Source organism: Camponotus vicinus, unplaced genomic scaffold, assembly GCF_025532165.1.
Source record: "Camponotus vicinus isolate PSW18456_S1 unplaced genomic scaffold, iyCamVici1.0 SCAF_5, whole genome shotgun sequence".
NCBI lineage: Eukaryota > Metazoa > Arthropoda > Insecta > Hymenoptera > Formicidae > Camponotus > Camponotus vicinus.
The window spans coordinates 4,448,636-4,476,464 of NW_028141977.1; the positions used below are offsets into that span (position 1 = coordinate 4,448,636).

General features: G+C 31.1%; 1 protein-coding gene and 1 pseudogene across 3 annotated transcripts; both read left to right on the plus strand.

The window, feature by feature from the left end:
* Positions 1 to 1,283: 1,283 nt before the first annotated feature.
* On the plus strand, positions 1,284 to 3,883 carry LOC145971882 (uncharacterized; annotated as a pseudogene). The gene is made up of 4 exons (XR_014438995.1): positions 1,284 to 1,747; positions 1,823 to 3,409; positions 3,484 to 3,696; positions 3,770 to 3,883. The product of XR_014438995.1 is annotated as an uncharacterized LOC145971882 (transcript).
* Positions 3,884 to 12,924: 9,041 nt separating this feature from the next.
* LOC145971450 (CAAX prenyl protease 1 homolog) lies at positions 12,925 to 19,893 on the plus strand. Of its 2 annotated transcripts, none has more exons than XM_083099107.1 (6): positions 12,925 to 13,034; positions 13,862 to 14,008; positions 14,139 to 14,342; positions 14,444 to 14,956; positions 18,572 to 18,715; positions 18,807 to 19,893. In XM_083099107.1, exons 1-6 carry the CDS (start codon positions 13,026 to 13,028, stop codon positions 19,023 to 19,025), a joined length of 1,236 nt encoding a protein of 411 aa, XP_082955233.1. In that variant the 5' UTR covers positions 12,925 to 13,025; the 3' UTR covers positions 19,026 to 19,893. The 2 variants fall into 2 exon arrangements, with proteins under 2 accessions (XP_082955233.1, XP_082955232.1); XM_083099106.1 differs by lacking the exon at positions 12,925 to 13,034 and adding an exon at positions 13,081 to 13,466.
* The last annotated feature ends 7,936 nt before the right edge of the window (positions 19,894 to 27,829 follow it).

Below are 27,829 nucleotides of genomic sequence, written 5' to 3' on the forward strand. Positions count from 1 at the left end.
CCTTGAGTAACATCCAAAAAGTTTTAGCCGTCGCTCGTTGTTTATTAAAAAGTTATTAACAAAAGAATTTTACAATTTTAATGCTCTTTATCTCCGAAAATATTGATTTGAGAAAAAAATTTTAAGCAGAAAATAAAGCCGCTGAAAAACTACAAAAAAAGTTATATGCATTTTTTTCATAAACCTACTATTTTAGCTGTTATATGAAAAAATAATAATTTTAAATACATTTAATACAATTTAAATTTATATAGAATTTAATACAATTAAAAGATATCACAAATGTATGTGTACACACACACACACGCGCGCGCGCGCGGGAGGTGCAAGGGGGACCTTCGGCCCCCCCTCCCGCAACCACCCCGCCGGTACCCAAGGAGAACAAAAAGTCACCATAACATCAAAATGATATCATTTTGACTTCAAAACGTCAATTTCATATCAAGACTCCCTGCAGTGACGTCAAAATGACGTCATTGTGACCTGCGTGGACATTTTATTAGAAAAAAAAATGATTTGCTTTATATGTATTTGCAAACAAGCCATTCAATTTTTTTTTATGGTATACGCTTATATATCTAGTATAATTATGTTAATATGTCTGTATAATGTCATATATATAGGCCCATATTCTGAATCCTCCTTTATCAATAAAAGTGCTTCTAAAAGCGGCCTGTAGCCAATCAGAAGGCTTATATACCGCTTTTGGAGGCACTTTTATCGATAAAAGAAGATTCAGAATATGGGCTATAATAGAAGCATGTCAAGGTTGAGAGTCACTCGCGAAAGAGGCGCTGTTTATTTTAGAACATGCGCGTCTTATATGTACAATAAGATCGTGCTTTAGAACAAAGAAGCCTGCTTTTAAAATCAAGAGAAAAAAGGATTAAGAAAAAAACATTCGCGTTTTCGCCATTAGTTTTGTGTTGCGGTTCAGCGTGGTTTGACTATATAGAAGAAAATGAATCCATCAAAGGTATATTAATTGTATTAATATTAATATAGTCCCTTGATTCTGTTTGATAGAGGTTATATGGATGTTGTGTTTAGTGTGTGCTTAATAAGTATCTGTTTAGTTTTTTCTTATAATTAGATTTTATGTGTGTATTAACAACGTAGAGATTGGAATAAAACTGTTGTAATGTACCGATCGACCTATCTAACCTTACTCTTTGGTTGTATTTAGAATTATAATAGAAAAGACACCTATTTATTAACTTGATAATTTTCTGCCATTCAGGCGTGTTTTCCTCTTTAGTTCATTTACTATAAAACAAAAAAAAATGAAACGCAGGTTACATGCTGCATCTGTAAAAGTGATCAAAAGGCGTTTATACACTGAAGAAGTAAGACAGAATTTGGATCAAATTGATGATGAATTAGAAGTTTTTGAGCTAGCAGATCACGATCAACATTTAGATAAAGATGATTCATCAATTTATTTAGAGATGGAAGAGAGCCGAAACAACTTTTCAAGCAGTTCCAATGATAATGAACTAAATCTATCTGATAATGAACTAGATAATAATTGCAATGTTAATTTTGAGCAAGATATGGAGGCTGAAACTATTAATAATACAGATGCAGAGTTTGCAATTAATATTCAGGATCAGAACGACATTCAGCCAGAGGATTCTTACAAATACCTGTCAAGATTTTTGAAGAAATGGGCAATGAGAGGTGTTGCGCATAAGAAAATTGATGAGCTTCTTGCAGGATTACGACTCATTCATAGCTTTTTATCAAAGTCTTACAAGACTTTACTGCAAACTCCACGTAGAATTGAATTGAAACGTAATGGTGAAGGTTTAATGTGGTAAAGTATCATTAAAAGTAAAAATATCATTAAAAATTTAAATGAAAGAATCACAGATAATTACTTGCTTGAACACAAAGAAATTATTATTGATGTGAACATTGATGGTTTGGCATTATTTCGTAGCACTGATGATAACTTCTGGCCTATACTAGGTTGTCTTGTAGGAGAAATTAAACCATTTATCATAGGTGTGTGGCATGGTATTGGAAACCAGACAATCTTGGTGCTTTTTTAGCGGACTTTATTCATGAAGTTGATGAATTAGCACTGAATGGTTATGACTTCCATGGCAGTCTCTTTCCTTTTAAAATCAGGAATTACATACTCGATGCTGTAGCACGACAATATGTGAAATGTATTTCAAGCCACACCAGTACCTATGCATGTGAAAAGTGCACAATAAGAGGTGCGCGTTTTAAAAATCGTGAAATCTTTCTGGATCTCAATGCACCATTGCGCACAGATGAATCCTTTAGGAGAAAGGATCAGTCTGATCATCATGATGGAGAATCACCTTTAAAAGCTATGAGAAGTGACAACAATAGAATGGTTTCGATGTTTCGTTTAGATCCAATGCATCTATTATTTGAAGGAGCTTTTAAAAGATGGGTTCAGTATCTCTGCGGATATCAAGTTATCACATATGGTAAAATCTCAAGGCTAGCACGTTTCAATTTATGTTCTGATATGATTGACATTGCTCCTTGGATCCCTATAGAGTTTAATCGTAGACCAAGATCTTTGTATTATCAGGCCAAGTTCAAAGCAACTGAATGGAGGCGTCTTCTCCTGTATGATGGAGTGCGTATTTTCCGATACAGGCTTCATGAAAACACTTATAAGAACTTTCTATTAATTCATTCTGCATCTTACATTCTGTCATCCTCTGAATTTGTTAAAAGCAACCATTGAATTGTTATTGCTGACAAAATATATATCGTGAGTTTATCAAGCATTCCCTAGATGTTTTTGATGAATCATATGTGGTATACAATGTACATTCTTTGTGTCACATGGCTGCTGAATGTCGGGAAAATGGGACATTATTGGATTTCAGTGCCTTTAAGTACGAATCTTTTATGGCTCTGATTAAACATCACTTGCGTTCAACTTATAAACCTCTCCAGCAGTTAGCTAATAGGGACATTGAAACAGAAGGGCATCTTATTACAGAGTCAAGGAGATCAAATTCTAATAGAGTTATATTAAAGAAGCAATTGTTTAGAAATATTGTTCCAGAAATTCCTGGTGACCGTTACGCTGAAATATATTTAAAGGGTGTAACTCTTTCAACTAATGAAGCTAATTGCTGTTTCTCATCAAAAGATGGAAACATATTTATTTTAACCGAAGTTGTAGTTCCACCGAATGGTAATATATTATTAGCAGGCCATAGGTTTCTTTGCAAAGAAGATTATTATGACTATCCACTTCCTTCCTCATCCATTGGAATTCTTAAAGTATCACATGTAGACTCTATAAAAAGCATGTGTAGGTTGCAGGATTTTTTTCAAAAATGTGTTATTTTACCTGATGGAGACAGTTTCCTTTGCATTCCTCTCCTTCACAGTAGTTCTCAGTAAATTTTTGGTGAGATCTTATTTGTTATTTGTATCTTTGCTTTTGTTTCTTTTCTTGATAATTTAAAATTTATTTTTTTACAGTATTCTGTGATAGAGTTTGTGCCTGATCCTGAAATAATGAAGAGGATATCCTTATTGAAGTTGTACCAATCAAGTAGATTAGCGAGAATAGAGAATTCTGTTATTATCCACCACGTTCCATGAGGGGAAAATGTATGAAGTTAGTGATGAGCTTAGCGGATTATGACTCATCCGTGTGGAAACTCCTGCCCATTATATATCATCACAGTTATTGTAAGTATTTTGTTGTATCTTTTTATTTATGCAAGTCTACTTTGTTAATTTAATCTTTGTTTTGTGATCACAGCTACTTTTAATGTTGCCCTAAAAGCAAGAAACAAGGCCGTGAATGAGGACACAGTTGTTGGAACAGATGTTGATACAGACTACAGTAAACCACGCAACAGAAAGCCGCCTAAACGATTTTTATCAGATTCAGAGTCAGATGAGGAAACGAGAAAGAAAAAACCTATGGGAAATCACAACATTCCCGAACCCAGCTCAACTCTGTCATCAAACCTAAAAAAATTACTCGACAGTGCCAAAGCCAAGAATTTAGCTAAGTCTAAGCAAAAAAGTTCTGTCATTTCGAAGGTTTTGTCTGCATCAAAAACAGATACAACTTTTCGTCAATTACAGGAAGAGTCGTCAGCACAATCTGGTTTGTGTTTCTAATTACTGCAATTTAATTGTACCATTTACGACACAATCAAGAGAGACGGTAGTGTCTTAGCTAAGTCCCAGCGTAAGCAAAGATGCGCTCCGTGTCTTATTACGCGAGTCGGATTGAGAGTATAACTCGATATTTTTATTTTCTCATATAACCGCTCAACGGATCGAGTTCTTAGTAGAATTAATCGATAGCTTGGGTTTAAATTATATAATAAAAGTGTTTTTATTTTTGCGCTACGTGCTCTGTAAACGGAGATATCATGATGCAAAGTCTGAACTGTGAAAATTTCGATTAAGAAACGTCGTCATAGTCATCGTCAACTCCTCTTAACATAACAAAGAAATATACAGAAATACGTTTCCAACGTCTGCCACAAGAATGCGCTAGCAGTGATTCACGACGCAGCGTTAGTAGCGCTCTGTGATACTAACGGCGTTTAGTGATATTAAGGGCGCTTTGTAGCTGATTGGTCTATGATGAATTGTCGATCGATATCGAGCTTGAAATAATAGATGATGCAACTATATATATCTATTACATGTACTTATTGTGTGATACACTAATTATCACACATATCTTTTGATTTAAAATAAGAGCTATCGCACAAATTGACATAAGCTGCATATGCGTACATAAAACCGCTGGCTCAATGAACATCAAGCATTGATCAATATGGCGACTTAATACTCGATGCTTATTGATCCAGCGGTTTTATGTTATATATAAATATTTGGATTGAAGTTAATGATGCTAAAGTTAAAAAAAAGCAGTGGCCTAGAGGTGCTAAAAATGTTCATTTACTTTTCTTACAAAAAATGACTAAATAATACATAAAAATGTTATAAAATAAAGCAGTAAAAAAATTCTTTATTAAACATAAACATTTATGTAACATCTAAGTTGTGATTAATAATTTATCATTTAGTACAATATTTCGATCAGTCTTATATAAAAAAAATATTGTAATGTATCAGCAATTTCGTGAAGAATGCTTTATATTTTGCATTATTTATAAACTGTCAAAAAATATTTAGATAAGTAATCAATAATTTATCTCCATTTTTTTTAGTATTAAAAATAGAATTATGAAACTTACTCTTTTTCCGTTTTACTTATATATTCAATGATGAATTAAATAAACAAAACAATGATTATTTATCAATTTAGATTTGGAATTTTATTATGAATAATAAATGTAGATTTCTAATGACAGATTGATTTGTGATTATCCTTTGTTATTTTTACAATAAGTATAACAAAGTTTGAAAAATCTAAATATTTACATAACCAAAAAGGATCGTAGTATTGTAATGAAATATGATGAGGGTGGCAAATTCTTAGCATATTTATTGAAAGAAAATTTAAATTTTTCGTTTAACATATAGTACAAAAAATAGTGATATCTCTAGAAAAATTATCTTTTTAAAAAAGAGGTAAAAAAAGGAACTAAGTCCCGCGTAAAAAACTGTATGTATTTGCAAACCAGTGCGTTAACTATAAAAACCTATCTCCAAAGTCATGTTATTTTATACTATAAAAACCTATCTCCAAATTCGTGTTATTTTATATATAAAAACCTATCTCTAAAGTTGTTATTTTATATCTTACAAAAATTAATGATATCAAATAAAAATTGTGCTAAGTAAAAATAAAAACTTATTAAAATATTTTAATTAAAAAAATTATACAAAATAGTTGTAGTTTCTTACATTATATTCTACAAAATCAAAATAATATCAAAAATTTGCGTTAATTAAAAGTATAAATTTAAAAGTAGTGTAACACTAAAAAAGTTGTACAAAATAATTGTTTTAATTTTTTACAAAAATAACGATACTAAAAAGTTGTGCTAACTGAATACAAATTTTTGCTATAAAATATATTTCTTTTACTTCCAGTATAAAAGAAAAACTGTATTAAATATTTTAAAAAATTATTGAAAGTATAACTAACTATTATATATATTATATTTTTTTAATAATCATATGAATATATCTTGAAGTTTAATCAAAAAAGAAAAAGAAAATGCAAGTATAAAAAACAAAAATTAAGTTATTAAAAAAAATAAAAATTTTTTAAATTAATACAAGAAAACAAAATTTATAGAAATTAAAAATTAATATAAGTAAAAAAAAATTAATTAAAAAAACTTAGCACTGCTAAGTCTAAGTTTTTTTAATTAATTTTGCATTTTCTTTTTCTTTTTTGATTAAACTTCAAGATATATTCATATATGATTATTAAAAAAATATAATATATATAATAGTTAGTTATACTTTCAATAATTTTTTAAAATATTTAATACAGTTTTTCTTTTATACTGGAAATAAAAAAAATAATTTTATAGCAAAAATTTGTATTCAGTTAGCACAACTTTTTAGTATCGTTATTTTTGTAAAAAATTAAAACAATTATTTTGTACAACTTTTTTAGTGTTACACTACTTTTAAATTTATACTTTTAATTAACGCAAATTTTTGATATTATTTTGATTTTGTAAAATATAATGTAAGAAACTACAACAACTATTTTGTATAATTTTTTTAATTAAAATATTTTAATAAGTTTTTATTTTTACTTAGCACAATTTTTATTTGATATCATTAATTTTTGTAAGATATAAAATAACAACTTTAGAGATAGGTTTTTATATATAAAATAACACGAATTTGGAGATAGGTTTTTATAGTATAAAATAACATGACTTTGGAGATAGGTTTTTATAGTTAACGCACTGGTTTGCAAATACATACAGTTTTTTACGCGGGACTTAGCTCCTTTTTTTACCTCTTTTTTAAAAAGGTAATTTTTTTAGAGATAAGATTATCCTTATGTCAGCCTTTGTAATTTATTGTATTTATATTGTATTTGTTTTCCAGAAACTACTAATGATGAAAACTTGTCTGAAACGTCATATGAAGATATTTCCCTTTCCAAATTAGAATGCTCAGTTTCTAAGAATGATGGGTCTCCTTTAAATCCACAAAGTTTCCTAATAATTTTGTCAAATCACCTCAAATTGTGGAAGAGACTTATATTGGTGAGCAATCTCTAAAATCTTATGATGTGGTCACACAGAAATCTGACCACAATAATGATGTGAGAATGAATAAAGAAAATAATTCCTCAGATAGACCTATATCAACAAAATTCTTTTGAAGATATTTTTATTGGTCATTTTTGTGGTGATATATAACTGATCAGTTTTTATTCCGAATTGAACATTTGGTTTTGTTATTAATAGATTCGCTGTTATCATTGAAATGCAGAAACTGTAGATCAGTTAGTAAGTCTTATATTTTATATCTTTTTATATTCTTGAAGTAATGAGAATAAATTATTTTATTGTTTTTACTTTATACATATTTTATATTCATTAGCAATTGACAATTTTTGATGATTATTTTTTGTTAACGTTTAAATTGATATAATGAGAGTTACTGTCATTAGCAATTAATAGTTTTTATGATGATTTTTTATATTATGAATAAATTACATCACTCTAAATTAAACTGTCATTTAATTCATGTTATTTTTTAACAGGCAAGCCTAAAGATCAGCTGATCCTAAATTACATGCAAGAATTGTCAGCGAAGATGGATTGGCACAACATTGGGATTTCCCAAATTTTGCACGAGTTGTTCCCCAATGAAAATAATTTTGACCGGCCTGAAGGATTCCCTTCTTTGCCACTAGAAACTGAGGAATCTTTTGCAGACTTTGATGGTCACTTACATAATAAAGTGTTGTATAATCATATGGTGAGTTTTTTTATCACTGTTAGTAAGGCAGATATTATATTTTATATGTATTCATGAAGTGTTTTGACTGATTTTCTGTGTTATAGCTCAAATACCTGTTACGGAAAGGAAAGGGAGAAACAACCGCCCTTTTTACTTACTCCATTTTGTCGACCCTAATTAAGAACAACCTTGCACGACTTATTAGTTGGAAGGGTTCTGGAGGGATCAAGCTCAGTTTTGAGAAGTCCAAACTGAAAAATCTAGTAGAAAGTGAGTATTATCTAGTTTTTGAAAAAGTTATCTTCAGATTAATTTACGTTAGTTTTTCATATATGTATATAAGCATACACATTGCACACACACACTTACGCACACACACGCGCGTGCACACACACACACACACACACGCACGCACACATTAATTAAACTACAACTTTGTTTTTCTCTAATAGGTGTTTGCTTGAAGAAGTTTCCTAACATTCAAATTTTCATATTTGAAGACCATATGAAACGATGGTTCAACACTTCCATGCAGCGATTATATTAGACTAATCAGAATTATAGTTGTTTCCGCTTCACTGTATGTAAGTTCCAAAAAATAATATTTTAAGAAATTTTATTAAGTTTTTTTTTGTATGAAATACAAAATTTTGTATGAAATTTTATTAAGTTTTTATGTTTTTGAGAATAAGACTGAAGTTTTTTTCTTTATATTTTTTAAAAGACTGATACTCTTATATTCTCATAGAGTTTATACATAATATTAAGTAAGTTTATACATAATATTAGTAAGTTATATATGTATAATAGTTGATATATAGTATATATAGTATAGTATATATTTTATTATTAATAAAGTTAATATAATATTTCTTATATTGAATAAAATAATATGTACTACAGATATGTATTACTAAAGAACTACAAAAAATAGTAACTTTAATTATTTGTGTATATATATATATATATATATATATATATGTATATATATACAGGATGACCCATTTTAACTTAGGCAGCCAAATAACTCGAAAAATAAACAAGATAGAGAAAAATGTTTTAGACAAAAGTTGTATGGTTTCGAGGGGGCCATAAGATGGTATCATTGGTTTGACCTTGAAGAGTCATTTGAAGGTCACGTGAAGGTCACTTCAATTTTTTTAAATGGAATACCCTATATATTTTTGTACATTCTTGTAGCTTATTTCGAGAGCTTTCCAAAACACTATAATTAAGTACCTTTCCGTTAAGTACTTTTTGAGTTATGATGCTTGAAATAATTTCTTAATTTTACATAAACCGTAAAATATCTTGTAAAATATTCATTTTTCGATTATCTTACCTTAATACTTTTATGTACAAAATAATGAGAGGAATCAATTGGTGTAAAGAAAACACATAGTTGTTTTTAAGAAAAAATATGGAATTGTTAATTGCAAATTACATATTTTTTCTTCGAAACAACTATGTGTTTTCTTTACACCAATTGATTCCTCTCATTATTTTGTACATAAAACTATTAAGGTAAGGTAATCGAAAAATGAATATTTTACAAGATATTTTACGGTTTATGTAAAATTAAGAAATTATTTCAAGCCTCATAACTCAAAAAGTACTTAACGAAAATGTACTTAATTATAGTGTTTTGGAAAGCTCTCGAGATGAGCTACAAGAATGTACAAAAATATATAGGATGTTCCATTTAAAAAAATTGAAGTGACCTTCACGTGACCTTCAAATGACTCTTCAAGGTCAAACCAATGATACCATCTTATGGCCCCCTCGAAACCATACAACTTTTGTCTAAAACATTTTTCTCTATCTTGCTTATTTTTCGAGTTATTTGGCTGCCTAAGTTAAAATGGGTCACCCTGTATATATATATATATATATATATATATACAGAGTGATTCAGAACGATCTAGGTGTCCTTGCACAGACGTATTCCTGATTTAATTCTGAGATGATTTTTCCTTTGCGAAATTTTTGTCCGAAGCTTAGTTTTTGAGATATAATGGAAAATAGCTAATTACGAGCCGGGTACAATGGACAGGCATAGCGCAACGCGCCGTCTATTCTCTATTGTATTAGATGCCCGTTGTACCCGGCTCATAATTAGCTAACTATTTTCAATTATATCTCAGAAATTAATATAAAGCTTCGGACAAAAATTTCGTAAAGGAAAAATCGTCACAGAATTAACTCATCAGGAATACATCTATGCAAGGACACCTGGATCGTTCTGAATCACCCTGTATATTGTTATCTTATCACCTGTGAATTTATTGCTTTTACCTAATACAAATATATAAAAGAACGATTTACTAGTCAAAATGATATCAAAATGAGGTCAAAATACAGTCATTTTTTTTCCCGGTTTGATGTCATTGTGATTTTCTCTGTTTTGACATTATTTTGACATCATTTTGACGTTATGATGACTTTTTGTTCTCCTTGGGTAGGCAAGGTGGACCTCGCTTTACAACTTACAGCATATATCCATTGTGATTGAACTCTTCGCAATGCGTCCCCTACCGGCGGGGTGGTTGCGGGAGGGGGGCCGAAAGCCCCCCCCTTGCACCCTCCCCCGCGCGCGCGCGCGTATGTGTGTGTGTGTGTACACATACATTCGTGATATTTTTTAATTATATTAAATTGTATTAAATTCTATATAAATTTAAGTACATGCGTGGTCGGAGAAAGAAAAATATTCAAATTTATGTTTATATTTATATTTTATTCAGCAATATTATTATTAAAGATAAGAAACTAATTCTTCGTAATATAGTTAAACGGAGAAACTCGTGAAGTCTCATGTTCACGTATTAAGAGTTCTGCAAGTACTAAATACAAGGAATATTTCTACAGCTTAAGTCTGTATTATTGTTATGTTTACATATTTCGGACTATAAGCATACTTTGCGTGGAAAATACTTTCGAACTGTGTTTTCATACTATAGTTCTATCTACACGGTGTCAATAAAATCTACCCAGATAGCAAAGTCTATAGAAAGCATATCATGCCAAGTGTCTGCTATCAACTAATGTTAGCAAAACGGCTACAAATTTGGTACTGAAGCTGTTATTACCAATTAAGTTGACAAATTGATGTCAAAAATCGAACAGAGTCTGCTCACAGAATCTGACGCAGATTGGTGGCAGAAACCAAGCAGAATCTGCTAACATGACTTGATATCAGATTGTCGGCAAAAATCAAGCAGAATCTGCGTGCGCGCAATTTGACTGCAGATTGACAGCAGAAGTGGAACAGGGTTTGCATGCGTGATCTGATGGCAAATTGGCAACAATCTGCATTTGATTCGATAGTTCCTTCGCTTACCGCTATGTGATGTATTTTCTCGCAATCAAATTTCTGTCAGAAATATATATAAAGTCGCTATTATTAATAAAAGACCAAAAATATAGTAACTATTTCTATCACTTTAATTTCTGATATGTGATACAAGCAGATAAGATTCAGAATATTAAACTGATTGGCATCAATAGGATAAATGGATAATTATTCATTTACTGCCTATTTGAAGCATAAAGGAAGAATTTAATTCTAAATAAATTATATCTCAAGTTTTATAAGTTAAATTTAATTATTTTCACCATTTACTTTATTATTAATTTAATTAAATTGAGTCCTTTACTATGTGAGATATATAACTACGATATAACATATTACATATTATATGTTGTATTAGAAGAAAATTGTAATTAACCGATAACTCGCCGATAATAGTCTTATTTAACATCTGTAGTAATTAATTTTATTGTATTTATATTACTTATTTATATGAATGACCAGAAGCTGCAGATTCTGCTCGGGATCTGCTGCCAATCTGCCGTCAGATTACCTGCGCGCAGATCCTGCTCGGTTTTTGCTAATAATCTGCTATCAGATTCTGTGAGCAGGTTTTGCTAGCAAATCGTGAGCCTATTGCGGACATAACGGATGCCAATCTGCTAGCAACTTTTGTGGAAATCTGTCGCCAATCTGCTGGCAAATTGCGCGCATTTTGCTTACCGGGTATATTCTCTTTCTAACTTCTTTTACTAATAACTTTTTAACAGCGAGCGACGGCTAAAATCTTTTGGATGTTACTCAGGGAAGTGACCTTGACAACATATGTCAAGGTCAAAGTAATCGAGGCGGGCTCCTTTCATCGACATATTTACCGATTTTCAGATGAAATAATTATTTCCCAAACGTTAAAAATATTACAGACATGTTTCCCAAATAATTTCACGTTAATTAAAAAAAAAATTTTTTTTTTAATATTTATGTCTGCTAACTATATACGCTCAATTTATTTTAATTAATTATAAATAAACTATTATTTCCTAAACTATGAGAATCTATTCCTAAATGTGTCCAAACGATTCCCAAGCGATTGGTTTAATAGATAATAGGGAATATCAAATTTGTCTGCTAACTATATGATCGTAGAAGTGAGGAAGATTAAATTTCAGTGCAGCCAACTTAACTTTTGTTGAATGTAATACAGTATGTGATCTAACCTCTAAATATATGGTTGGCACTATTTATTATCAAGCGCGTAGACCGTAGACCTTATGGCCCATATTCTGAATCCTCTTTTATCGATAAAAGTGCCTCTAAAAGTGGCATATAAGCCTTCTGATTGGCTACAGGCCGCTTTTAGGAGCACTTTTATCGATAAAAGAGGATTCAGAATATGGGCCTATAAGTATGGACTGGCAATTGCCTATAGTTTCTGTAGAGAAGCAGTGTCCGGAGGAGGTTAGAGAGAGAAACATAAGCCGGTATTCATAGTCCGGTCTTATATTTATGATCGTCTTTAGTTCATCTTTAGATAATCCATAGCCAATAAAATGATACATACAATATCTAAAGATGAACTTAAGACGATCTTAAATATAAGAACGGACTATGAATACCGGCCATACTTTTTAGTACTTCTCTTTCTACAAGTGTCCGGACACTTGTAGAAAGAGAAGTACCAAAAAGATGTTTCTCTCTCTAACCTCCTCCGGACACAGTCTGATACGTATTGCCAGTCCATATCTGTAAGGTCTATGATCAAGCGTTTCCACGGACTAAATTTGGTATCAGTTTCGCTGCCACTCCGATAAAGCTTGTAGAGCGAAGCGGGAGTGAAATGAGTACGGTTAGTCGCGCTTCTATCGACTTAAATTTGATTCTACGCCGCACTAGATGCGAATTAACGCTTCGGTGGAAACTAGACCAGTGTAGTAATAAAGAACAAACTTACTTGTGAACACTTGATGATTTCGGGTCTGTTCTTTTTAGCTACACTGCTGTACTAGTGCAATAAGTTAGAAAGAGACAAACATACTTTCTTTCACTCCAACTAATTGCACTAGTGCAGTAATGCAGCTAAAAAGAACAGGCCCTTCGACGTAGCAGTCTGATATGAGGATGTTTTATTAATACATATATTATTAATACATATTTTATTAATACATATATTATTAAAATGGAGATACCTGTGAATTTTATGGAGAAGCATATTCTTGAATTGATTTTGTTGGCGATATGGCTGCTGTACTTTTGGAATAATTATTTAAATTTACGTCAGGTAACTTATATTGGCTTCTATTCTAACCTTTTATAATTTTTCTAAATTTTATTATTTTAGTAAAATATGTATTTGCATAAAATACTACATACAATTCGCATATACTAAGAATTAATTTTTTTTTGTGTTCAATATTTATATGTATTTATTATATTTTTACAATTGAATAATTGTACATGCATATGTCAAATAATATAAGTCAAAGTCGGATTATAATTAAATATTTAATAAGAATTAATAATATATATCTTTTTTTATGTCTTCAATATTAATACATATACAATTATTATATAAAAGATCAAGAGATTGTACAAATTTAGAAGTTTATATAAGTTTATATAAGTGATATAATTAAAGTTAATTTCTTTTTTATTTATATCTTTTAAATATTACAGAGGAGATTGATGCAACAATTGGTTGATTTACCAAAATCTGTTGAGGGATTAATGACTAAAGATGTGTACGGAAAGGCTCGTGCATATGCATTAGATAGAAGTAGCTTTGGTATTATACAAGACATATATTCTAAGATTTTTAATACGGTGAGAATTATAAACAATTTTTGATATTGTGTACTTTTGATCATCAAGGAAAATTTTTATAATTTTATTTTGTATGGTCAGCATTATATTGCATTAATCCTCAGTATTATATAATTTATTGGTTTTATAGGTAATATTAGTAGCTTACGGCTATTATTATAGTTGGCAATGGAGTATCAAAATAGCTAAATACTTTGGCATTAATGATGAAAATGATATACTGCTAAGCGCAATATGTATGTTTATTATAAATGTTATTTCTCACATAATTAATCTGCCATTAGTGATATATGATACTTTTATTTTGGAAGGGAAACATGGTTTCAATAAACAGGTAAAACTCTTTAAGTAACATATTTTCGATCTCTTATTAGACAAAAAATGATACGAAATTAAATAAAATTCTGTTAATTACTTAATTAAATATGTTTTTAGACAACTGCATTTTTTATTAAAGATGAGATTAAAAAATTTGTTGTATCTCAAATTATTGCATTACCTCTTCTCTGTGGTATGATTTGGATCGTGAAAAATGGTGGTGATTATTTCTTCTGGTATTTGTGGATATTATCAGTGGTGGTCTCATTATTTATGATGATCTTGTATCCAGAAGTAATAGCCCCATTGTTTGATAAGTATTCGCCATTACCCGATGGCGAATTGAAACAAAAGATTGAAGAATTGGCAGCTTCTTTAAAGTTTCCCTTATACAAGTTATTTATAGTTGAGGGTTCTAAAAGATCATCACATAGTAACGCCTATCTGTACGGTTTTCACAAACACAAAAGGATTGTTCTTTTTGACACTCTTATTAAAGGTTATTGTAAGAAAGACGATGATGCTGATAAAGATTGCGGCTGTGAAACAAACGAAATATTAGCAGTCCTTGCACATGAATTGGGTCATTGGAGACATAATCATACTTTGAAAGGATTTCTTCTTAGCCAGGTAAATAATGTAAAATATTTTTAAGTCTATTTATATTTTATATCTTCTTATTTTGGTGTTACTTAGTAGCCTAATAATTGTTATATTGCATATCAATCCAAAATATCTATTATAATAAATTGTTCAAGTAGTTTTTACACCTTTTAGTATACCAGGTGTCCAAAATAAAGCAGTAGAAATTTTTATTTCGAAAATATCTCATATTTTTGAGAAAAATTGCTCAGACAAGAATTATCTGATTCCAAGGAGGAAATATTATGGCATTCATTTTTTATTTGGTGGAAAGTTTCAAGATCAACTTTGTTTTTTAAATGGGAACCTATGTTTTTTATCATAGCAATATATTCTATGTTCAAAAATAAGTAACTTTTGTCTGAAATATTTTTTTATCTACTTTCAATTTTTATGAAAATTTGACAAAATATATTTTGGGATTCAAAAAAATATCAATAATCAGTAATTTTAAATGTTTTCCTTGAAAATGGGTAGGTAGATATAGGCCTGTGAATTAGCTAGCACATTTATCAAACCTGACATCATTAGATTTTTTCTAAGACTTTATAAAAGAATGTGTCAACTGCTCTCATAACACCTAAAAATATGATAGATAGAATACATCGAGTCTGTACACAAATAACATCATAAATATTAACTAATTGAAGATGTTTTCGTGAAAGAGTTCTAAAGTGTACTAAAATTGAAGGACATTGTTTTGAAAATTTAATTGATCGTTGATCATTTAAATTAATATTTAAGTAATATTATCTATGTTCGTTTAAAATTTCAAGAGTTTGTTTTTTTAATAAATCATATGTTGTTTGAGTTGAAACATAAAACGTTCAAGTTATTAATTTCATTCATTTAACAAAATTTTTGAAAATAAATTTTTTTAAAGAAATTATTTATTTGTCATAATTTGCAATTATTATTTCAAGCATGCAGTAAAAATACCTTTGCAACTTCGATTATAATCTTTAATCTTTACATATCTAAAAAGAAATACAACAGAAAAGTTCAAATAAAAGCTACTTATTAACTTTATTAGCTTAAAATAAACATTTTTCATCTTTTGTACTTTTTCTCAAAAGCTGCTGATTATCGATATTTTTAAAATTTTAAAAATGTAAAAATATTTTGTCAAATTCTCGCAAAAATTGAAGGTGGGTAAAAAAATATTTTAGAAACATTACTTGTTTTTTAACGTAAAATATGATAAAAAACTGATAAAAAAGACGTAGGTTTCCATAAAAAAAAAAGTTAATCTTAGAACGACATTGAAATCTCTCACCAAGTAAAAAATTATAAACGCCATAATATTTCCCACTAGAGAAATCAGATAATTCTTACCTGAATAAATTTTCTTAAAAATGCTTTATTTGCGGGATAAAAATTTGTAATGTTCTACTTTGCACACCAGGTACATGAGGATTAGAATAACACATATCTATTTTGAAAATAGTTATTATGTCGAATATTATGTCTGTTTCATTAATTATATAGTATTATATAGTATTAATTATATAGTAGTGTAATTATTATATAGTTACTATGATTTTTAAATTTGATATTTGGAAATAATAGATTTGAAAAAAATCTTTTATTTATGATCTATTATTTATGATTTTATGATTTATGATCAATTAACTATGTCAAATTAAATTGTTTCATGTGTAAATAACTAATTAACTCCAATACATTTTTATTAAAATTAGATATAACAAATGTCAACAAATATCAATAGATACATCTATCCAATAGATGATCTTCGTTTTACTATATTATTAGGGTCATGCTGATAAATATAATGCAATAACTTTAAATAGTCTTATTATTTATTTTGAAAATATTAAAAATTTTTATTTATTTCACTATTTATTAAATAAAAAATTAGATACATTTAATTTTATATAATTTTTAATATTTAATATTTTGTATTTAATAAATAAGAATGTGTCAGATATACAAAATATTTTTGTTAAATTAAGAAATTATTTTTTAAATACATAATTATACATGCATATATATACTAGAGACGGACAAATATTCTATTCCCGTTTCAGTCTCGACAGTCTTTGTCACGTGTCTCGATCGAATATACAAATGAATAGAATGGGAATGAGATAAAGATTGCTGTGACGGGAACTGAGATCTTTCGGTAGTGTCGAGACTGAAGAAAAATCGAAATTTTTAATTAGCGATTTCCGACTATTCTCGAAGTCGAGACCATATGCAACATGAGATGTGCGAATAAAATCGTGAATAAAATTCTATTTCATTTGTTACTCATTTATTTAAACAACTTTGCACAAAGAATCTAAAAATTATTAATAAGGAATAGAATTGCGCATGTATTAACTGAAAATAAAAAGAAAGAATCGATAAGAAAAAGAGAAAAGAATCAATAAAATAAATAAAACTTTTTAATAAATAAATAAACAAAAAAAAATGATAAATAAATCGTATTGATAAAAATTATTAAATAATTAAAATTAATTTAATTTAATAAATAGTAAAATACATTTCAAATAGAGCCGAAAATATATATGTATGTATATTTCCGAAACATATGTAACGAATACGTAAACAGTACAGCTACCTTATTAAATTATTAGAAATTATTAAATAAATTAATTAATAATATAAATATAAATAAATAAATAAAATTATATATATATGAAGTTAGGAAAATTTATTATTATTGTAAGTAAATTATAAATGTAATTATAAATATTATTTAAATTATAAGTATTATTTACGATTTATGCAATCACAAGATTAAAGTCGATAAAAAAATCCTTTTGCTTTGCTAAAATTTCTTTTTTGGATCTGCTAGTAGGAGAATATAAAACGTATTTAACTACTTTAATCAATTTCGTTAGATAATTTGTACATGTTTCCCATCACTTTAATATATTTTTCAGAAGAATCACTTCTAAACTTATTTTACCATATTATTAAATTACATTAAATTTTTCTATTTTATCTTTTTTATTATAAAATTTATCATTATTAAAAAAATTATTTTTTAATTTTAATTTATTAATAATTTTCATATTTTAAATCAAAATAATTAAAATAAATGAATAGCACATAAAATGCAATTTGAATCATGAATTTATTGTTGCGCTAAACGCTAAATTGTTTCGACTTCGATTGCTGAATCTTGAGTCTTGTTTACTTCCACTCCATCTAACAAAGCATCAAAATTCTGGATCTTGTTCAACCTTATATTCTCGATAACAGCGTTCCCGATAATATAAGTATCGAGACTCTAGTCTCGCTGATGGGAATGAGCGGGAGAGAGTAGATTTGCCCGTCTCTAATATATGTACACAGAATGAGTCTGATAAAAAGTCCATTATATTTTTTTCCAAGATAGTTAGAGACAAGAGAAGATACTCATTATCAAAATTGTAAGACAAAAAGAGGCATATACTATGGTGATCTTAAGGAATGTAGAATATCCTTGATTTTTATATTACCAGCTATAATTCTCTTTTTTTAATAAAAAGAAGGTATCTTTGAGAAAAAAAGTAGTAGTAAACTTTTTATCAGACTCATCCTGTGCGTGCGTGCGCACGCGTGTGTTAGTATATATCTTGTTTCTTCTTTCAGATAATGTTTGTAGCCAATTTTGTTATGTTTGCAAAACTCTTACGATATACACCAATGTATAACGCTTTCGGTTTTGTGAACTCTCAGCCCATCTTTATTGGTCTAATTATAGTAACAATGTATATTTTAATACCGTTGAATACAGTAAGTATTCAAATTTTTTCATCAGAATTCTTATTGTGCATGAAACAAATTTATAAAATAATATTTATTCAAATCATTTTGAAATTTCTAGATCTTCAATTTCGTTAGCGTGGTGATTGGCAGAAGATTTGAATTTCAAGCAGATGAATTTGCTACAAGATTAGGTCACGGCGAAGCTTTGAAAGCGGCTCTGTTAAAACTACAAAAGGACAATTTGGGATATCCATTGTTCGATAAATTGTATTCCAGTTGGCATCATTCACACCCGCCTATCATCGAGCGTTTAGAAGCGATAGATAAAAAAAAGTGAGATTTGAAGTTTTTCAATTCACACGATTATCATAACTGGTTTGCAGACGTAAAAGATGAAGTCCATAGCTTACCGATACGGGTATTAATTGTTATTTAAATTGTTTTTACATTTTATGCATTTTTTTTAAATTTTATTTTGCTATCTCAAGTGAACATAACATAGTCACAAAACAATTATGCTTCCTGTTTATTCTTACAATGTTAATATGATCATTTAATATTCTATTTTTAATTTTATATCCTCCCACTTAATAAAACTTAATCGAATTAGAGAATAAATTTCTAATTGAATTTTTTGATATTATTTAATATTTTTATATACTACTATTTTCCTGTAGTATTGCATTTGATATTTATATGTATAAACATCTTTCCAATACTATTTATATATTTTTCTTGTGAATAATGATCGTAATATTAATATTTATAAGGCATTTTCTTCTATTTGTAGAGATTTATTCAATTAGAATATTTCGTATATACTTTATTTTTTTCAAGAACACACAAAGTAATCTTTGTATTTTATTTACTACTAGAACTTGCGCATTACTGTTGCAGTTACACTGTAAAGACTCTTGCACAATGCTAGGCAACAGGCAATAGGAATAGGGAATAGAAACTATTCACCAATAAATACGCGGAATAGAAAATATTCGTCAATAGGAGCAAAGAATAGATACTATTTCTGTTCTTATTGCCTGTTGCCTAGCATTGTGCAAGGGTCTTTATGATTATCATATCTATTATCTCTATGTTTATTTATCATATAAATTTCTCTATGTTTATCACATCATATAAATTTTAAATGCTAGTATGTATAAAAATATACTTTCGTATATGTAATAAAATGTAAATTCCTAAATTGATATTCCACTTTACATCTTATATTTTACAATATAGAAATTTGTAAAAATATCACTTATAAGCAATTCACGTTTTTATTCTTGTTAGTAAACATAATTTTTTTTAAATATAATATATATATATATATATATATATATATATATATATATACAGGGTGACCCATTTTAACTTAGGCAGCCAAATAACTCGAAAAATAAGCAAGATAGAGAAAAATGTTTTAGACAAAAGTTGTATGGTTTCGAGGGGGCCATAAGATGGTATCATTGGTTTGACCTTGAAGAGTCATTTGAAGGTCACGTGAAGGTCACTTCAATTTTTTTAAATGGAACATCCTATATATTTTTGTACATTCTTGTAGCTCATCTCGAGAGCTTTCCAAAACACTATAATTAAGTACATTTTCGTTAAGTACTTTTTGAGTTATGAGGCTTGAAATAATTTCTTAATTTTACATAAACCGTAAAATATCTTGTAAAATATTCATTTTTCGATTACCTTACCTTCATAGTTTTATGTACAAAATAATGAGAGGAATCAATTGGTGTAAAGAAAACACATAGTTGTTTCGAAGAAAAAATATGTAATTTGCAATTAACAATTCCATATTTTTTCTTAAAAACAACTATGTGTTTTCTTTACACCAATTGATTCCTCTCATTATTTTGTACATAAAAGTATTAAGGTAAGATAATCGAAAAATGAATATTTTACAAGATATTTTACGGTTTATGTAAAATTAAGAAATTATTTCAAGCATCATAACTCAAAAAGTACTTAACGGAAAGGTACTTAATTATAGTGTTTTGGAAAGCTCTCGAAATAAGCTACAAGAATGTACAAAAATATATAGGGTATTCTATTTAAAAAAATTGAAGTGACCTTCACGTGACCTTCAAATGACTCTTCAAGGTCAAACCAATGATACCATCTTATGGCCCCCTCGAAACCATACAACTTTTGTCTAAAACATTTTTCTCTATCTTGCTTATTTTTCGAGTTATTTGGCTGCCTAAGTTAAAATGGGTCACCCTGTATATATATATATATATATATATATATATATATATATATATATATATATATATACAGGGTCTTCAAAAAGTCCCGGAACGTTAAAATATCTTGAAAACGATCAACTATAATGAAAAATATGTAAGGAACGAAGTTGTAGAACTAAATAAAATGTACCTAATGATGATAAGAATTTGACCTTGGATGAAGTACTCAAGGTCATATGAAGGTCAAGTTGATTTTTTTAAATGGAACTCTCCATTTTTTATTGCATATTCTTATAGCTTATTTCAAGAGCTTTCCAAAACACTATAATAAAATATTTTTCCCTCAAGTACTTTTTGAGTTATAAGGCTTGAAATCATTTCTTAATTTTACATAAACCGTAAAATATCTTGTAAAATATTCATTTTTCAATTATCTTACCTCAATACTTTTATGTACAAAATAATGGGAGGAATCAATTGGTGTAAAGAAAACACATAATTGTTGCGAAGAAAAAATATGTAATTTGCAATCAATTACATATTTTTTTCTTAAAAATAACTATGTGTTTTCGTTACACCAATTGATTCCTCTCATTATTTTGTACATAAAAGTATTGAGATAAGATAATCGAAAAATGAATATTTTACAAAATATTTTACGGTTTATGTAAAATTAAGAAATGATTTCAAGCCTTATAACTCAAAAAGTACTTGAGGGAAAAATATTTTATTATAGTGTTTTGGAAAGCCCTTGAAATAAGCTATAAGAATATGCAATAAAAAATGGGGAGTTCCATTTAAAAAAATCAACTTGACCTTCATATGACCTTGAATACTTCATCCAAGGTCAAATTCTTATCATCATTAGGTACATTTTATTTAGTCTTACAACTTTGTTCCTTACATATTTTTCATTATAGTTGATCGTTTTCGAGATATTTTAGCGTTCCGGGACTTTTTGAAGACCCTGTATATATATATATTGTTACGCCCGGCGAGGACTTCGAGATATATCGAAGCCGCTCACTAGCGGACCACCAGAGGACCGCGAGTAATAACAAGACATTTTTAGAGAACTTTAATAAGCAACACAGAACACAAACAATAACTCAGAATAATAACACAAGGGATTAATAATGGCTCGTATATAAAATGCGTCCGTATAGCTTGACAGCTATCTTCCAACTCAGCTGACCATCGTTGTTTATAAACATTCTTCTTGGCTCCGGGATCCGAATAACGGCAGGGCCGTAACGACTCGGGCGCGTAACACTGCCCCTCCTCTTCAAGATTGTCGTCCCGAATCAGCAAGGGGTTTCGTGACTTTCCGTGGACTTCCAGGGACCCCGAACGATATCCTGCTCTCGCTGAGCTGTTGCTGTAGGTTACGAGCATCGCTCCGACCAGGTCCCAATCCACTGGGCAGACTCCCAATCGATTCCTTCCAGAGAGTTGGCCAGACCCTCAAGAATCGATTCCAGGACAGCTTCCCATCCCTTTAGTCACCTTCTTCGTGCTCGGCGCAAGTCTATCCTTTTATCCTTATCTCCCCGTTGCGTGCCTTTCTTCGGACAAGAGGGGGGGGGGATATCCACCGTGGACCCATCGTCTTAAAAGGACTCCCCAAGTCCCTGCCTCGGCATTCGCCCTCCGGCCCACGGGAAAACCACGGCTCAAAAATCATGGGCGAGGCAGTCTTCAGGCTCAGCGATTCACTGGCTCCGTAGATGTTTAAGTTCAGTCAGCTTCCGCAAACTTCTCTAAAGAATAAGATAATTTTACGCAGTAAACAATGCAATTTAAACTCAATTCCTTAAACTACCACCGGCCTCCGGACTATTCCTTAACAAGCTTTAACATCTTTCGAAAAAAGAAGCTAACCTATCCGCGTGCACAATTTTCTTCTTGTGTCTCGGAGATCTTTGAATGCAATAAACTACGTCATTTAACTTTCTCACTATCAAGAAAGGATCTTCCCAATTGCTCTGTAATTTAGGGGCTTTTCCCTTCATTCTTCGAGGATTATACAGGGTGTCCCATTTTATTTTTGTCAGTCAAATATCTCGATATTACTTAGAGTAAAAAAAAATGTTTAAGACAACAGTTATATGGCTTGAAGGGGGCCATAAGATGGTGTCATTGGTTTGACCTTGAAAAGTCATTTGAAGATCACCTTCAATTTTTTAAATGTATATATATACAGGGTGCGCCAAAAGTCTGGATACACCTAAATATCTCACAAACGGTGCATTTTAGAAAAAATGTTTCAGGCAAAAGTTGTTTGGTTTCGAGGGGGCCATAAGACGGTACCATTGGTTTGACCTTGAAGAGTCATTTGAAGGTCACGTGAAGGTCACTTCAATTTTTTTAAATGGAACACCCTATATATTTTTGCACATTCTTGTAGCTTATCTCGAGGGCTTTCCAAAACACTATAATTAAGTACCTTTTCGTTAAGTACTTTTTGAGTTATGAGGCTTGAAATAATTTCTTAATTTTACATAAACCGTAAAATATCTTGTAAAATATTCATTTTTCGATTATCTTACCTTAATACTTTTACGTACAAAATAATGAGAGGAATCAATTGGTGTAAAGAAAACACATAGTTGTTTTAAAGAAAAAATATGTAATTTGCAATTAACAATTCCATTTTTTCTTAAAAACAACTATGTGTTTTCTTTACACCAATTGATTCCTCTCATTATTTTCTACATAAAAGTATTAAGGTAAGATAATCGAAAAATGAATATTTTACAAGATATTTTACGGTTTATGTAAAATTAAGAAATTATTTCAAGCCTCATAACTCAAAAAGTACTTAACGAAAAGGTACTTAATTATAGTGTTTTGGAAAGCTCTCGAGATAAGCTACAAGAGTGTGCAAAAATATATAGGGTGTTCCATTTAAAGAAATTGAAGTGACCTTCACGTGACCTTCAAATGACTCTTCAAGGTCAAACCAATGGTACCTTCTTATGGCCCCCTCGAAACTAAACAACTTTTGCCTGAAACATTTTCTTCTAAAATGCACTGTTTGTGAGATATTTAGGTGTATCCAGACTTTTGGCGCACCCTGTATATGTATATATATATATAATAGGTGGTAAATTTAATTCCTGCCGCTCGCTACTAAAGGCTGCCGGCTTCAACGCTAGCAAGTTTCGACGGTGAAGTTGCATGTCTTTTATAGTTTAGACATTGCTGAAAGTGATTCAGTCCTCACAGATTAGATTTCTCGACGGCAAAGAGATTTTCCAATCGATTGAAAATGAACCGCGATAAGCTGTTTTTTTGACATGTGCTTCTTCACTACTTCGACCTCAAGAAAACCGCAGCTGAAACGCATCGCTTATCCGAAATGTATGATGATGAAACTCCATCGGAAAGAATATGTAGAGTTTGATTTGAACGCTTTCGAAACGGTGATTTTGACGTGAGATAAAGAACGTCCCTGACAACTGAAAAAATTTGAAGATGTTGAGCTGCAAGAATTGCTCGATGAGAATCCAGCTCAAACGCTTTTAGAGTTGTCGAAAGCGTTAAATGTTATTCCAATTATGCCGATTGAGTGACAAGTTGATGCAAAAAAGATCATCCGTAGCCAACAATCGATGCAAAGTCATTCTTTTGCATGATAACGCATGTTGCGAAAAGCGTGAAGCAGATACTTCTAGAGCTTGAATGGGAAGTCCTCCCGCATCCAGCGTACTCTCAAGACTTGGCACCGTCGGATTATCATCTCTTCCGGTCGATGCAACACGCACTTACAGACATACACTTCTCCAATTACGAAGAAGTCCAAAAATGGATGAATGGATCACCTCGAAAGATACCGCGTTCTACCGTCGTGGGATTGCCCTGTTGCCGGAGAGATGGGAAAAAGTAGTAGAAAATGGAAGAAATTACTTTGATTAAGGTTTATTCATCTTCCCTTCGAAACAAATCAATTATGAAGACTGTCGTAACCCGACGAAATAATAATTTAATTAAACTAAAAGTAAGAGATATTAAGAAATAAAAATAAAACGTGACGAAAAGAAAGTCACGGCCAAAGCTGAATAAGCATAACAAAACGGAGCACGAACCGCGCTCCGGCGCAGGGATACCTCATCCTTCCTGTACCCAACGATATATAAACCAATCACCACGACGGGGTGGCAGAAGAAAACCTGAAGTCATCAACAATACAAGCCGCCGCATTGACTAAGTAAGCTCGCTACGCCTAACCCTAGCGTATAAGACAAACACAAGAGTAGTGTAAGGCCAGTGTAAGAAGAACGACCGAAATATATTCCTTTACTATCAAGTACGGAGTGTCTACATTTGTTGCCTGGGTCCTAATCCTTTGGGCGAATAACCTCGAAGGTCCGCCCCCCCCTACGGCGCGGGCGCAACAAGACGAAGAATCGGCAGGAATTAAGTTTACCATCTAATATACAGGGTATTCGGAAAGAATGGGACCCCCCTATCTCCAGAAGTACGCACTTTCACGGAAAATGACCCGAATAAAAGTTGTAGGGATCATGAAGTACTATCTTTTGGTGACCTTGAAATTGATCTTGAACTTGATCTTGAGGATCATTTGAAGGTCAACTTTAATTTTTTAAATGGAAACCCCCTTTTTCGACCCCGGATTTAAAAAGGGCGGGAAATTTTACATTCAGATAAGTTGTCATATCAGTTGTCAAAGTGACCCCTAGGGGTCATTTCGAGGACAAATTATTGACAGTCACACAATATGCAACGGAGGTTGGAATCGAGAGAAATGACCCGAACAAAAGTTGTAGGGATCATGAAGGACTATCGTTTGGTGACCTTGAATTAATCCGATTTTAGAGATTATTTGCAGGTCGAATTTTGGATGAGATTTTTCCTGATATATTTTCCTCGCATATAGACGTAATTAATATACTTCGTTAGCGCGATTTCTCTTTCTCATTCAAGCATGTATTATAAACATCAATATATGTTATTAATGAAATAAGTTTGGTAAAACTGCATATTAGCGACGACCTCATCAAATTCGATGACCTTGACCTATGTTATCAAGGATATGTCCTGAGTGACATTCAAAACCCACATGGAAAAATTTATCTAATAGATATCTAATAAATGCCTAAATGTCTATACCCATACAGCACAGAAGCTTGCATCAACATTAATTGCTACAATGTTACAACATTGCTCACTGCAGTGTAATATTGCAGAAATAATGCAGAGACATTATTTTGTAATATTACTTTGGCAATGTTGCAGCAACGTTTTAACATAGCGAAAATGTATAACATGTGTTTCTTTACTTGCCGCTACGCGGCGAGACCAAATTTAACTAACTTATTCGAATTCATCTGAAGTGGATATAAGGTCTACAAAGGACCAATGTAATAATTATATTTCTTGTCTTGTGTCAATTTAATTTCTGATAAACTGACTTGGTTTATTTAATATTCTGAATCCTAATGAGGGATCTAAATTATTAAACAAATAATCTGTTTAATAATCTGGATCCCTCATTGGGTTTCAGAATATTTAACAGATTTTTCTCAATTGAATGGGTAAATAGGAAACAGTTCATTTATTGCACGTATTAAAATATTCTGGTGTCGAATGTATGTAAAATAATTGTATGTACATTATTCAGATAAATATTTAAGAAACATCTAATAAAAAACACTAATAGATGTATTTTAAGGGCATTTTTCCCATCTTTTTTAAACATTTTTTTATATTTTCAAAGTTTATTTATTAAATTTAAAACGGTGTTTGCATTTGTAGCAAAACACGTTTTAATATTACAAATACGTTGCACCGTAACATTCCTACAATCTTACATTGCAATATTCCTAAAAGCGGACATTTTAACGTTGCTGCAATCCCACAACAATGGTGCAGCAACATTTTGCAGTGAATTTGCAACGTTGCAATATTGCGGTGAAAGATTGCTGCAATGTGTATGCAATCTTTGTGTGCTGTATGGGTATGAGGTCCATATTCTTTATAGATAACTAATAGATGTATATACATATATCATCTACATATCTGCAGGGTGATTCAAAATAACCCCTGTGTCCCTGAAATGACATATTCTTGAATCAATTCTAAGACGATTTTTCCTTCGGCAAAATTTTGTCCGAAGCTTAGTTTTTGAATTATTAAAGGAAGTAGTTAACGTATGACGGGTCGAATACAAGAGGCAGGTAAGGGTGGCGCGATTCACCGTCAGACGCGGGTGCTTACGCGGGGCGCCTGCTGAGATCAGCTGGTCGCTATACACATACAGACACACATGCGAACACATACATTCTCTGTCTGTCTGTCTGTCTGTCTGTCTGTCTGTCTGTCTGTCTGGTCTGTCTGGTCTGTCTGTCTGGTCTGTCTGTCTGTCTGGTCTGTCTGTCTGTCTGTCTGGTCTGTCTGTCTGTCTGGTCTGTCTGTCTGGTCTGTCTGTCTGGTCTGTCTGGTCTGTCTGGTCTGTCTGTCTGGTCTGTCTGTCTGTCTGGTCTGTCTGTCTGTCTGGTCTGTCTGTCTGTCTGTCTGGTCTGTCTGTCTGTCTGGTCTGTCTGGTCTGTCTGTCTGTCTGTCTGTCTGGTCTGTCTGTCTGTCTGGTCTGTCTGTCTGTCTGGTCTGTCTGTCTGTCTGGTCTGTCTGTCTGTCTGTCTGGTCTGTCTGTCTGTCTGTCTGGTCTGTCTGTCTGTCTGTCTGGTCTGTCTGTCTGTCTGGTCTGTCTGTCTGTCTGTCTGGTCTGTCTGTCTGGTCTGTCTGTCTGTCTGTCTGGTCTGTCTGTCTGTCTGTCTGGTCTGTCTGTCTGGTCTGTCTGTCTGGTCTGTCTGCCTGGTCTGTCTGTCTGGTCTGTCTGTCTGTCTGTCTGTCTGGTCTGTCTGTCTGGTCTGTCTGTCTGTCTGTCTGTCTGGTCTGTCTGGTCTGTCTGTCTGTCTGG